The 13,812-nt window shown below is 32.4% G+C and overlaps 1 protein-coding gene and 1 long non-coding RNA gene across 2 annotated transcripts; both read right to left on the bottom strand.

The window, feature by feature from the left end:
- Positions 1–4,464: 4,464 nt before the first annotated feature.
- Positions 4,465–5,945, bottom strand: LOC133037224 (uncharacterized). Its single transcript, XR_009687349.1, has 2 exons — positions 5,134–5,945; positions 4,465–4,990 (listed from the first exon to the last, which is right to left on the bottom strand). It is a non-coding gene; the product is annotated as an uncharacterized LOC133037224 (long non-coding RNA).
- Positions 5,946–6,502: 557 nt separating this feature from the next.
- LOC133036942 (uncharacterized) lies at positions 6,503–9,303 on the bottom strand. The gene is made up of 4 exons (XM_061113721.1): positions 9,150–9,303; positions 8,074–9,035; positions 7,055–7,831; positions 6,503–6,895 (listed from the first exon to the last, which is right to left on the bottom strand). The coding sequence occupies exons 1-4, from the start codon at positions 9,301–9,303 to the stop codon at positions 6,503–6,505; spliced, it is 2,286 nt and encodes a 761-aa protein (XP_060969704.1).
- Positions 9,304–13,812: the final 4,509 nt, after the last annotated feature.

Raw genomic sequence — 13,812 nt, 5'->3', positions numbered from 1 at the left:
CCCTAAAGGCCATTAGGAAATTATTCAGACTCGAAAAATTTTGATACAGACTTTAGCATAATTTCAGACATAGAATAATTGCTTAGTGTGACACTGTGATAACATAATGTAATTTTCAAACAGTAAAAAATCTTGTACCCTAAGAAGAGTGAAACACATAGATGGGAATTCGCAAAATCATGAATTTTGTGACTAAGGAAAATGTAATAGTGGAGAAGGTTGATACTAAATACAACCTATCAGATCCTATTACATAATTTATGACAAATACTATATTAATAAAGACATCAAGTATATAATGAAATGCACTTTTAGTTTTATGTTAGTGCAAGTGAGAGTTTTTCGGGATTTTATGCCTTAAATAAAACTCAACTTCATTATAATCTTATATACTTTCAATAAGGATCAGAAATCATATCTTGACCTTGTCATATGCTTTCACATGTTTTATATGTGATTATATGTTTAATATATAAGTTATATTAAATCTCGAACATATAGTCATTCACAATTATAGTGATGTCATCCCAGTGGAAAATAATTGTGATTAATATGCCTCAAATTATTTAGTCCCACGATTTATCAGTGCACTGAATTTATACTGACGTGATAATCAGCGATGGAGTTTGCTTACACTTGGATAAGCGGAATGTCTCTTCCAGGATATTAGTAAAGTAAACTAGCATCGAATGTATCAGCTATACATCGGACTAGACCAGAATTGACAGTGGAAAAGATATCACAAACTTACCATTATATCTTTTCTAAGTCCATGTTACTTAGTTGATCATAGATCATATGATTTCAATCCTGATATGGTTAAGCTCTAGCTTAAATGTATGGCACAAGTTCTTTGACTTATTCAGTATAGCTTACCTGTAGGCATAATACTTATATCTTGGGAACTCGGTAGTATAATTGAGTAGGAGTGTTAATCATATATATGGACATCTATAACTTCTATAACTATTTAGAAGTTAAGCAAAGGGTTCCTTAGATCTTGGCTTAACGAAATAAATGATAGAGCGCTCATTTCGGTAATTATATTAGTTTTCCAAAATATCATTTACATGTAGCTAATTGTTTTAAGGATAAGATACATTGAAGGGTAAAATAGTAATTTTATCCTTACTCAATGCAAACCATCTATAGAGGATCAATAAATGTTGTGATTAAAATAATAGATAACTCATAGTATTTATATTTGGTAAATAGAGTGTTCTATGTAATCAGGAGTGCAATTCTGAATCTATAGTGGAGTGAGGCATAATTAATAAGTATTTACTTCGTAAATTTTAAGATCTACTTATTGGGAGCTTGATTACATAGGTCCATGATCCCCACATTGTCAGAAATAATATCATCTTGTAGATTCAATTAATTAATTTAATAAGTTAATTAGAATTCGAAAATAGACTGTGTCTTATTTAAGAATTTTTACCAAGTTTGGGTAACTTTGAGAATGAAAGAGAAATAGTCATTTATTTGTTAATTAGTACTCTTTGTGAGTCTAATTAATAAATATATTTAAGTTGTATTTTATTTGATAATTATTATAATTATTAAAATAAAATTTGTAGTTAAATAATTAGGTGAGATAAGTGGTAAATAAAAAAAAATACATACTATTTCATATAAATGAAATAAAGTGGTAAAAATCTAACTCTAAGGCCCATTGTATAATTCGACCCTATAGTTGATTTAAGCCCAAATCTTCTATTTCAGCCTATCATCTAACCTAACCCTAGATAAATACTTATATACAAAAATGATGAGAAGAGAGATCTAATCTAACCTAATTCAATGTCAGACAACTCTTTTCTCTTCATTCTTCGAAAATTTAAAATTCATTATGCTATTTCTCTTTCAAATATTTGTTCTAAATGTGTTTTGAGTATCAACCCACACTATTCAAGTTGATACTCAAGCCTTTGTCGATAAACACAATCAAAGGAGGAAAAGATCCAAGTTCAAATCTTTATTATACTCTGCTACAAACAGGAATCAAGAGTTAGAGATCTGAACGAAAGAAGTCATAATAGTCTACTGCAACCAATGTAAGGTTTTCTATAATCCCTTATGTGTTTAATTTATTGTTTTAGGAAATTCTATGTTTAGGATGTTAGATTAGTTATAATCCAACATACACAAGTAGTAAATTAAGATTCTGATAAAAGATTATCTAACATAACATCCTTTCCATATTTGATTGCAGCTTTGACTTCTTGGTATGCAATAGGAAGTTATCTCAGCATAATCATGGCTTGACTTTCTTCATCCACTTTGTGATCAATGTTGGCAAGTCCTACAATGATTTCATTAAATCTATCAATATTATCATCAAGAGATAAATATGAATTCATTAAAATCCATGCAATCTTTCTAACATATTGATTTTATTAGACATTAAAGGTTTCATATAAAACTCTTCCAACTTGGTCCAAACTTCCTTAGTAGATGAAACTTTAAAAAGTTCTTCATAATAATTGTGTAGCAAGCCATTTATTCCATCTCAGTTAGTTCCTTAGGTTTCTTATAAGCAAGAAAAGTTTCTTATAAGCAAGAAAAGACTTGTCTCTGAGAACCTTTGAGACCTTTTGATGAACCAGAATTCCTTTGAGACTTTCTCTCCACAGTGCAAAGTCACCAATACCATCGAACTTCTCTAACTCCAATTTCGCCATTGTTGAGTTCTTATCTTAATCAAATTCTTGGTCAATCTTGTAGCGGAATGATCAAGATCTTGAGTTCTTTTCTTCAACTGTCAGCTCTGATACCAATTTATAGGAAATTATATGCTCAAGATGACACTAAATACAGTCAAGACTTAACTAGAACCAATCATAAATAATTAGCAAACAAAACTAAAAAGCAAATCAATTAAATAACAATGCAAATCAAGTAATCAAAGCAGTAAGAACACAAAAATGTTTATCTTGTTTCAGAGACAAGTTTAGAGTGAACTTCCTCCTACTCTAGCTGAGCAATCCATCATGACGATCTCCATTAAAGTAGAAAGAACTTTGTACAAATAGTAAACAGAGTCGAAGAACTTGATTGAAATCTCTGTCAAGAGTATTTCTAAGTTTTGATACAACCTCGAGATCAACACCCTTATCGATCCCATAGTTCTCTTTCTCTCTTTCTCACTCTCTTTATAGTTTTATCTCTCACTCACTCTACTCTATTCTGTATATCTCAAGAAATGAAAGCCTTTGGATATATATAGGCTTTGATAAGCTCAAGTAGGTTGAGTTGTTGCGAGCTGCTCTTGTAACCGAAATAACTAACTTAACTAATGTATTGTTAAGTTAGTTGGGGTTAGTTAGTTGAAGAAGTATTCCAACTAGAGGAATAGTCTATGAATTTAATTACTATTTTATTATATAATGTAATTAAAATAAATATAATAGATTTATAATTTAAGGCAATAGTTAAATTTATAAAAAAATGTTATAAAATTAAATATAAAAGTAGTGATACAAATTTTGCATTAATGCCTTGTGATTCAAATTTAGATCAAGTGAGAAATTTAGATCAATTTTTAGCATACCATTAGAGTAAATTTTTTACAAAATAAACTATATTTTATTACTAATTTGCATGGAGATGCTCGGTCTTCAATGTGCTAGCTTTATTTTGTTTCAACAACATAACTTAATTGAATTTTTTGCGGTTAAATTCTCTCAACTATTATTTCACTTGCACTTAATCCTCTAAGCTCAAATTTTGACGGTAAAATCCTTCAAACTACTGAACTGTTTGCAAATTTAAGGTGTCATATATTTTCCACAATTAATTGCCAACATAAACGGCTTATGTATACACTCTTATACATGTGGCACATTTATATGGGTACACATAATATTATTATTTAAAATTATAAAAATTATTGTAAATTTTATACTTCTTTTTTATTTTTTTCAATATTTTATTTTTTATTTTTATAATTTTATTCAGCTTTAAAATAAATTTTGAAAATAAATTTTAAATAATAATATTAACTAATATAAACGTGTCACGTGTACAAAAATATACACATAAGCAGTTTTTGGTGGCAGTTAACGATGGCACCTTTAATTTGAAACTAGTGTAATAGTTTGGAGGATTTTATCGCCAAAATTAAACTTAGATGATTAAATGCAAATGAAACAACAGTTGAAAGGGTTTAACCACCAAAAACTCAATTTAATTATGTTATACTATGTTTGGATTCATTAAATATATAACATATTTCAAAAAAGTTAAAAATGAAGAAACTCCATCGAGTGCTTTTGCGAACAAATAGATCTATGAGGAGAAGAAGATGATTGTAGGCTACAATACATTATTCTGCGCCTTTAGTAAACTAGCTCTTCTAATGATCTTCACTTAAAACCTTGCAAGAGATATATAGATATGCATTTAACAAAGCTTCAGATGGAGACCTTATGAAAATAAATTTGAGGACAACCAGAGAGAACCTTTTTGGACCAAAACCAGCATAACTAGTGATTTGACACTATAGTTTGGATTAGTCAATCAAAAATAAAATAAAATTAATTAATTAGTTCAAAACTTGGGGAGACTAAAGAGAAACGTTTTTACATTAATCCCCTATACTTCATATAATTACAGTTGACCTTTTCCTTGAAAAGTTTACCAACAAAAGATCCATAATATTTACATATCTTAACAGTAACCCACTTTCTCTTTTCAAATCCTGTATCTATACTAATTCCTTGGACAAAAACCATGTATCTACCTATGAAGAAGTTGAAAATATATAAATATACATATAAAAAAAAAAAAAAAACATTGCAGCGTACATTTTTGTTTTCTCAACAATGTTGTGGATATTTTTAGTTATGTATTGGCGGTGTTTTACCGGCCGGAGAGTAATCCATAGCCACTAATTCATTGTTGTCAAAAAGCTCCCTATCTTGGTTTGGTTTCAACTCATTATCATTACTCTTCTTGGCTACATGTTCACCTTCTTTCAAAATCCTAGCTGCCAATATAAAAATAAAAATAAATAAATAAATAAAAGCCAAAATTCAATAAAGAAGATAAGAAAAAGTAAAAATGTTCTGCTTTTTAATAATAATTATGATGAAAAAAAATGGATTTTGAAGGGCTTGAAAAGAAAAATACCTTTAGCTGTTATAGAGAATGAGCAAAACAAGATGAGAGTTGCAATAAGAAGGCACTTGTATTGAACCATAGCCATCTTCATGTCAACTTATTAGAGTGATTCAATTCAATCTAACTTTTTTTTATTTTATTTTTTTTGCACACCAGCTTTATAGCAACTAGTCCAATTATATAGATGATAATAAGTACTAATTTTTGTCCATAAACCAAGACATGTGGTGCAGTTCTGACAATAGTATAGTAGTAATTTTACCTGACCAATTTGATTTATCATGAGTGTCAACATCAATGTCTCATGCTGTCTTTGCTTGAGGTGCATTATAAAATCTCCTTCTAATTGATGCCAAAATAAGCCTTAATCAGTTCCCTTTGGGGTGTTATCTGCCAGTTGGGAATGTCTCACTTTTGTCTATAGAGAAATTAATTGCAGTTGTTTTATTTTCCTTTTTTCTTTGATGTTAACTATTTCCAAGAATTATATATTCAAAAAACTATATCCAAGAATAACTCGAGGTTAGAAAGAGTTCATAGCAATTCTTTACTATCCTCCTCACAATTTAATGTCTACCAAATCTATAGCTACCTTTAGTTTAATTTAATTTATATTAATTTTCTTTTTCCATTTTTTTTTTTGTAAAAAAGTCTTCTAAGAAGATATTAATTAAATATATATGTAACATATTGCAAGCAAGTTTTATCCAACTAGATATAGAGTTTTGTCATTTTTTTTTAGAAAATTTCACTCAAGATTACAAAAATCATTGCAAGTATACCCTTGAGTTTTATTATTATTATTATTATTATTATTATTATTATTATTATTATTATTAGGGGAGTTTTATTTGTACCCTACAAATTTATAAATTTACTTCATTTTAATAATTTTATTTTTATATAAAATATATATCTTTAATTATATTAATTTTTTTTCTTCCAATTCATGTTCTTACAAAATATACTTATCAAATAAAAAAATATATACTTTAAATATTATAATAAAAAAAATTAAAATAAAAAATTATGTAAAATTTTTAAAAAAATTACAAATGATTTAAAAAATATATAAAAATAAAATTAAAATAAGTATTGAAATTAACACAGAATAATGTGAGAAATTTATTTTAAAAAATATAGAGTGATTTTTAAAAATTATTTTAAGCTTAATTTTTTTTTAAATATTGAGATGTATTTATTATTTTGTGGGTTGCTAATAGAATTCTCCTTATTATTACTACTATTATTTCAAAATAAAGAATTTACTTATATGTACATGGGTTACAAATATAATTGTAATACGATGGTCTATTTAACTAATTTAAGTTAGTTGTAAACTCTATTTTTTTTTTTTTTGAATGAAAATGATAATTCATTAAACAGTAATATCCGCTATTACAATAGACTGAAGAGCAGAAGGAATATTGCTCTCAGTAAAAAGACGATCAGACCAAAAACAAGCACCGCGAGCAACACAATGTGCGGCTTTGTTCGCAAATCGTTTAACATGAGAAATTAAAACATTATTTAAAGAATCAAGAATCATTTGACACTCTTGAATAAACATATTAAAAACAGAAAGAAGTGCAGCCGAGCTGTACATAGCTTGAACGACAACAATACAATCAGTCTCGATTAACACATTCAAAAAATTCTTCAACTTGAGCCAACTAAGGGCCTCCTTGACACTCAACACCTCAGCTAAAGCCGGCTGACAAGCACCATTATGCAGTGTAGAATATGCTTCAATTAAACTCCCATCCAGTCCCTAACGACAATGCCAGTTCCAAACTAATTCGTCGCGTCAAAAATCGCACCATCCACATTTATTTTTATCGCACCAGCAGGAGGCTTAACCCACAAATCTCTGCTGTCATTCAAACTTGAGTCGTACAGCAGAGGTTCAAAACCGATTTCCTTAAGCAACCATCCAACGAAAATGTGCATTTCGAGCTAATCGGACAACCTCAGCAACAGTACTTGAGCGTCCCTTCCAAAGTAACTCATTCTGAGCTTTCCAAATGCCCCATCCAACCATCAAAACTTCCTCCAACATACTCGACCTACCCCCTACCAAAAACCCCTTGAACCAGTCAGTAAAAGTGCTGGCAGTATAGAAATTTAATCCCACACCAGACCTATTCCAGCAAGAATTGGCAAAAGGACAATCAACCAACACATGGAGAATAGATTCTTCCTCAGAATTACAAAAAACACAAAGGGATTCTACAGGGACATGTTTGATTCGTAGTAGCTGAGTTCGAGTAGGCAAACAACCTGATATAGCTTTCCAAGCAAAGTGAAGAACCTTGGGGGGAACTTTAACTTTCCAAAGGATTCTCCATAAATCTGATTCCATTTGAATGCTCCAATCTCCTTTTAATTCTTGGAGATACTGATAGGAGCTTTTAACCGAATAAAAACCAGATGGTTCTTTACTCCAATACCTGGTATCAACATCTAAAGTGTTACTTAAAGGTATCTTCAAAATCAAATCAATATCCCTTGATTCAAATAAATCAGTTATTACCTCTAAATCCCATTGCTTGTTATCAACTTGCATCAGATTCGAGACTTTGCATTGAGACAAAGCAGGGTGTGTAGATAACACATAAAGATTGACATCATACATCAGCCACGGGACATTAAGAACTGGAGTAGTATCACCTGAGTCGATTCTTCTTCGAGCTCCATCACGAATAAGCTGTCAAGATTGGTACACACTTTCCAAATGAAACTTGGATTGGCACCTAACTTAGCAGAAAGAAAATTACCTTGTGGGTAATAACGAGCCTTATAAATGCGCCCCACAAGTGAGTCCTCATACAAAAGAAGACGCCACCCTTGCTTTCCTAACAGAGAGAGATTATAATCTCTCAAATTGTGAAAACCAAGCCCGCTTGAGTTCTTATTCTTATAAAGACATTTCCAACTAAACCAACTAACACCTTTTGTTCTATTATTAGAAGAGCCCCACCAATACTTCGACATTAGGCTTTCAAGGTGTGAGCAAGTTTTCAAAGGAAGTAAGAACACGGACATAGCATAAGTAGGCAAAGCTTGAGCCACCGTCTTTAAAAGAATTTCACGACCCGCTTTCAATAAAAGACGGCCTTCCCAACTTCGGATTCGCTTCTGCATTTTCTCTTTAAGGAACCCCAAAATCGCATCTTCATTTCTTCCCATAGTGCATGGGAGACCCAAATACGTACTTCGTTCATCAGCCATAGACATTCCCAGCATAGTACAAAGTCTATTTCTAAGATCGATAGGAGTATTAGATCTGAAAAATATCGATGACTTGCTGAAATTCACCTGCTGCCCAGTAGCAGCCTCAAACAAGTGAAGAAGTCGCAATATATTGGAAGCTTTCCTTTCATTAGTACGACAATAAACATAGCTATCATCCGCAAAAAGCATGTGTGATATTATTGGTGCCCCATTTGCAACTTTACAACCTTTCAAGAGATCATCATGCTCAAATTTTCGAATAAGAGAAGTAAATCCTTCGGCACAAATCAAAAAAGGATAGGGGGATAAAGGATCCCCTTGACGAATTCCCCTTCTTGGCACAAAAGACTCCAAATCATGGCCGCCATGAACAATTTTATACTTCACAGAGTTCACCATAGCCAAAATGAGATCCACAAAATGATTGGCGAAACCCATTTTTTCCATCATTGCTCTAAGAAAACTCCATTCAACACGGTCATAAGCCTTACTAAGATCCAATTTCAACGCCATGTACCCCTCCTTACCCTTACGTTTCCTCTTGAGATAATGCATGACTTCAAAAGCAATCATGATATTATCCGAGATTAAACGCCCAGGAATGAAAGCAAATTGATTTGGAGATATAACATGGGGTAGCACCACTTTAATCTGATTAGCTAACACCTTGGAAATAACTTTATAAAGGACATTACACAAAGATATAGGTCTTAAATTACTCATAGAAGTGGGCTATTTTTTCTTTGGAATTAGCACGATATTTGTATTATTAAGCTCGGCAGGTAGAATACCATTATCAAAGAAAGCTCTAACCTGTGCCACAACATCCATCTTCACAATGTTCCAGTATTTTTGAAAGAACCCAGGAGTCATACCATCAGGGCCTGGGGATTTGTCTAGGTGCATATGAAACAAAGAACGCTTGATTTCTTCCTCAGAGACCATGTTGAGAAGTTGCTGGTTGTGTTCGGGAGTAATAGCAGTAGGCGTCTCAGCAATGACAACGGATTAATCAGTTGTAGAAGTGGTGAATAAACTCTTGAAGTACCTGACCATAACATCAGGAAGACGATCATCCCAAGTCACCCAAGCACCTGAATCATCTTGAAGACGAGAAATTGTGTTGTGTTTTTTTTCTAGTAGTTGCTTTAGCATGGAAAAACTTGTTGTTACTATCACCTTCACGGAGCCACAATTGCTTAGAACATTGATGCCAAAATATTTCTTACTGGTTTAATGTCTCACTAAGCTTCAGTTCAGCATCACGAAACCGCTGAGTAGAAGTCTGGTCACGTCCTTTTTTCCATTGTCTAACTTCTTTTTTGCATTTGGATATCTTCTGGTTGAAGTTTCCCCTATAGTCTCTACCCCAAATGCTTAACATCTCCCCACAATACTTTAATTTTTCCATTATGGGCTTACCAACACAATGCTCCGAGCAATCACTGACTACCCGTAGACACATTGGTTCACGGAGCCACGCATTTTTGAAATGAAATTGCCTAAAGGGAGTAGTAAAATTTCGGATATTAGGTTCAAGAAGCAATGGACAATGATCAGAGGTTGTGACTTCAAGATTGGTAAGTTGTGCTGAATTAAACCACTGAAACCATTACGAACTTACCAGAGCACGATCGAGATGAACTTCAATCCAAGCCTCAGTACCTCTTCCATGTTCCTAGGTGAAAGGGTACCCAATCAACTCAAGATCAATGAGATCACACTCAACAATGGCCTGATTAAAGCCATCCACTAGCCATTGAGGATAATTATTGCCCCCTCTTTTATCCAAATAACTAGTAACATTATTCAAATCCCCAATAACACACCAGGGAAGACAAGACTCCAATTTAAGAGTTCTCAATAAATCCCAAGTTCTAAAACGAAAACTTCTATTGGGCTCTCCATAAAGATCAGTTAACCTCCAAGGACTAGAAGCTGCTTCAGAAATTTGAATATCAATGTGGTTGAAGGAATATCCAAGTAACTGAACTTCAGAATCATGGCGCCAAAGCATAGCCAGTCCCCCATTATGACCTTTGGCATCAACCGAAAATAAACCATCAAATCCCAACTTAACACGAAGCCTCTCAAGCTTGTCTTTACCAAAAAAAGTTTCACACGGAAAAAGAAAATTGGGTTTCTTTTGGATCACAAGATCCACAAGGAATTGATAAACCCACGGGTTCCCAAGCTCGCGGTAATTCCAGCTAATAATACTCATAATGAACGGTGGGCCTAGAAACCAGCACCCACCGAAAGCCCATTTTTTGAGCCCATAGAATCATGTACATCATCTTTTTCACTAACCTCCATATCCTCACTATGTTCAGTAAATACTTTATTATTTGACCCAACCAATTGGTCTTGGCCCAAAGATTGTTGATTCAGCCCATCATCTTTTATTTCCACTATTTTGTGCCTTTTAGAATCTAGGATAATTAAACTATCATCCCCATCTTCCAGCTCACCCCCATATTAGAATTACTGTTATTCGCAACATCAATCTTACCATTACTTCGGACAATTGGCTCCTTGAATCGTGGACCTGCCAGCACATTTTGAACAACCTCCTTCCTTCTCGCATGCACATTCCCGAGATCCTCTCCATTATTCTCCACATTCAGCGGCCCATTGATGGTCGACACCCCCGCTGTAGCAACCCCACTAGGATTCCAGCCAGCAAACACTGCATCCGACTCAGTACCATCACGCAACCATTGGGCACCAATCAGATTATTCCTCCTCCTAGGTTGTGCTCTCATCCAAATACCATACGGTTTGACAATATTTTCTATTGGCATATCGAATAGCTTTGAACAAAACTTCTCAGAGTGTCCAATTATACCGCAAATAAAGCAAAACACAGGAACATACTCATACTTGAATTCAGCCCAAAACCCAGGATCATCCATGGTTCTCCGAAGCTTCTTCCTTCATTTCAAGGGGACTGTGATATCAATTGTTACTCGAACCCGCATATACTCATGCCAAACATGTTGAAAATTCTTAGGATCAGCCTTAATGAATGTACCAACAAAATTACCCAATTTTTCAACAATAGCAGCCGATTTGAATCCTACTTGGAGACCATATATCTGAACCCACATATCCAGCCTATCAATGGCCACTCTCTTAGGATCGTCACCCCTTTTTAGTTTTTGAAAAACAAATTGAATCTGATTAAATGTCCACGGACTACCTTCCACAAACCTTTCCAAGTCAATTTCATGGTAAAATTGAAAAAGATACCGATTTGTGTCAATCTCTTTCAGATAGACTCCCTTTCCTAGCTGCCAAAGAGACGCCATGACATGTCTCATAGCTTCAAAGTCGATGGCCCGAGCAATAAGAAATCGACCTACAATACACAGATGATCGTGACCCACTTGATCATCAGGCACAAGAAAATCCACTCCCAAATCACCATCATCCTCTCCTTCAATGCTGATATCAGCATAGCCCTCTTCAATGTCCTCTAATGCCAAACTAGTGGAAGCCATTGTCGAGAAAACCAGAAACACAAAAACAAACACACCAGAAGAAAACAAAACAACACTTTCTCACTGACTCACACACTCACCATGTCAAGAGACAAGACTTAATTATATTTTATTTACTTACGCAATCATTAAAGTTTTAAAGAACCAGTCTCATAAATAATTGTTTAACGCCCAAAATGTGACTTCCACTAGCGGTGGTTGTAGTATAGATCGGGCGGTCAATTCCACAGGGAGGTGATTATAGACAAAAGCGTTAGGAGAAAAATAAAAAAAAAAAACAAAAGGTTAATAATAAGTGAAAATAGTAACAAATGATTTTGTGATTTTTGTTTTGGTAATAAATATTAAAGGAAAGCAAATAAAGGTGTAATCAATAATAAAAGAGAGAAAGGCTTCAAGAATCATCCATATGCTTGTTTAGCTATTTTGTACCTTTGATTCACTAAGTTGACACAAATGATGTAACATTAAAGTTCATTATATTTTGAGTATACAAGTTCTTAAAAATAAAAGAAATAATTTAATCTTATGTAGAACCTAGAAATGACATTATATATCAAGCAATAATGCAATAAAAGATTAAATATAAAACTAAACATCAATATTATTTTTACTAAATAGTAACACATAGAAAGAGCATGACTAATCCTATATATCTTTAGTAAAAATAATGACAAAGAGATGGAGATGGAGATGGAGGTGATAGTGAAGGAAATGAACATTAATATTACTTTTATTAATTTTTAGACACATAGGGAGAGCATGACTAAACCTATATATTATTTAACAAAAAGTAAATAAAAATGAACATAAAAGATAGAAATGAGCAATACTACCATTACTATAATCACTAAATAAAAATATATAGAAAGAGCATGACTAAGTTTATATATATATTTGGTATATAATAGCATAGATAGTATAGATGGAAGAAGAACATAAAAATAAAAGTGGAATATGAACTTGCATTACTCAAATAAATATTACAACAAAAAGTGAATCAAAGATACAAAATAACCTCACTTTGCATATGGAATCATTCCTAACCTTCCAAGGAAGATTAGGCCATTATGCTAATCATTCTCATAAATTTCTAAGAGAAAAGATGAGAAGAAAAGTTGAGAGAATTTTGCTATAGTTTTTCTACACTAAAAATTACACACCAAAAATTACTAAAATGAGCTCCTATTTATAGAGTCATAAAAGGACTAAAAATAAATAAATAAAAATTTGGGATTATAAAATAAATATTAAGATTAAATTTGACATTTCAAATCAAAAATAAAATTAATATTATTTTTGTTATCATTGTGATTTTGACTTCTACTCTTTGGATGAAGGTTGAGTGTGGAAGAGGAAAATAGGGTTGATGATGACCTAGACTTATCATCATTGCATCACATGCTTTGGAAGAGACAAAATTGATGATGAGCTTCATGGGCTAGGCTTAACCTTTTTGGGTTGGGTTGCTTTGGACTTCAACAAAAATGCCATTTTTTTCTTCATTTCTTTTCAACTTTGCTCCTTCATCTTTCTTTCAACAAAAATACACTTTAATTCCTACAAGAAAGACATAAATTGAATCAAAATCAAATATTTTCATTTATAAAATATATTACAATAATTTCATGAAAATATCAATTAAAACTCAATTTATTTTATCATTTAAAATAAATAAAAGTGTATTTTTAACCACTAATCACAACCCCCAACTAGCTTATTGCTAGTCCCTAGCAATTCAAGCAGAGAAAAAGAATAATCGAGTTGAATAAACAAGTCAAATCACGAAAAAATATCCAAGCATTTTCAAAATATTAGTAGAGAGTTAAAGATTGCTATCAATGTTATTTCAGTTGTAACAACAGAGTTGTGTGTGTGTGCACCAAACTGTATTTATTTTATTTCAAGTCTTAACACAAATAGTATCGAAAAATCTCAAAAGTGTAAAGGT

This window comes from Cannabis sativa, chromosome 4 (assembly GCF_029168945.1).
Source record: "Cannabis sativa cultivar Pink pepper isolate KNU-18-1 chromosome 4, ASM2916894v1, whole genome shotgun sequence".
Classification (NCBI taxonomy): domain Eukaryota; kingdom Viridiplantae; phylum Streptophyta; class Magnoliopsida; order Rosales; family Cannabaceae; genus Cannabis; species Cannabis sativa.
This window is presented reverse-complemented; position numbering and strand designations above follow the sequence as displayed.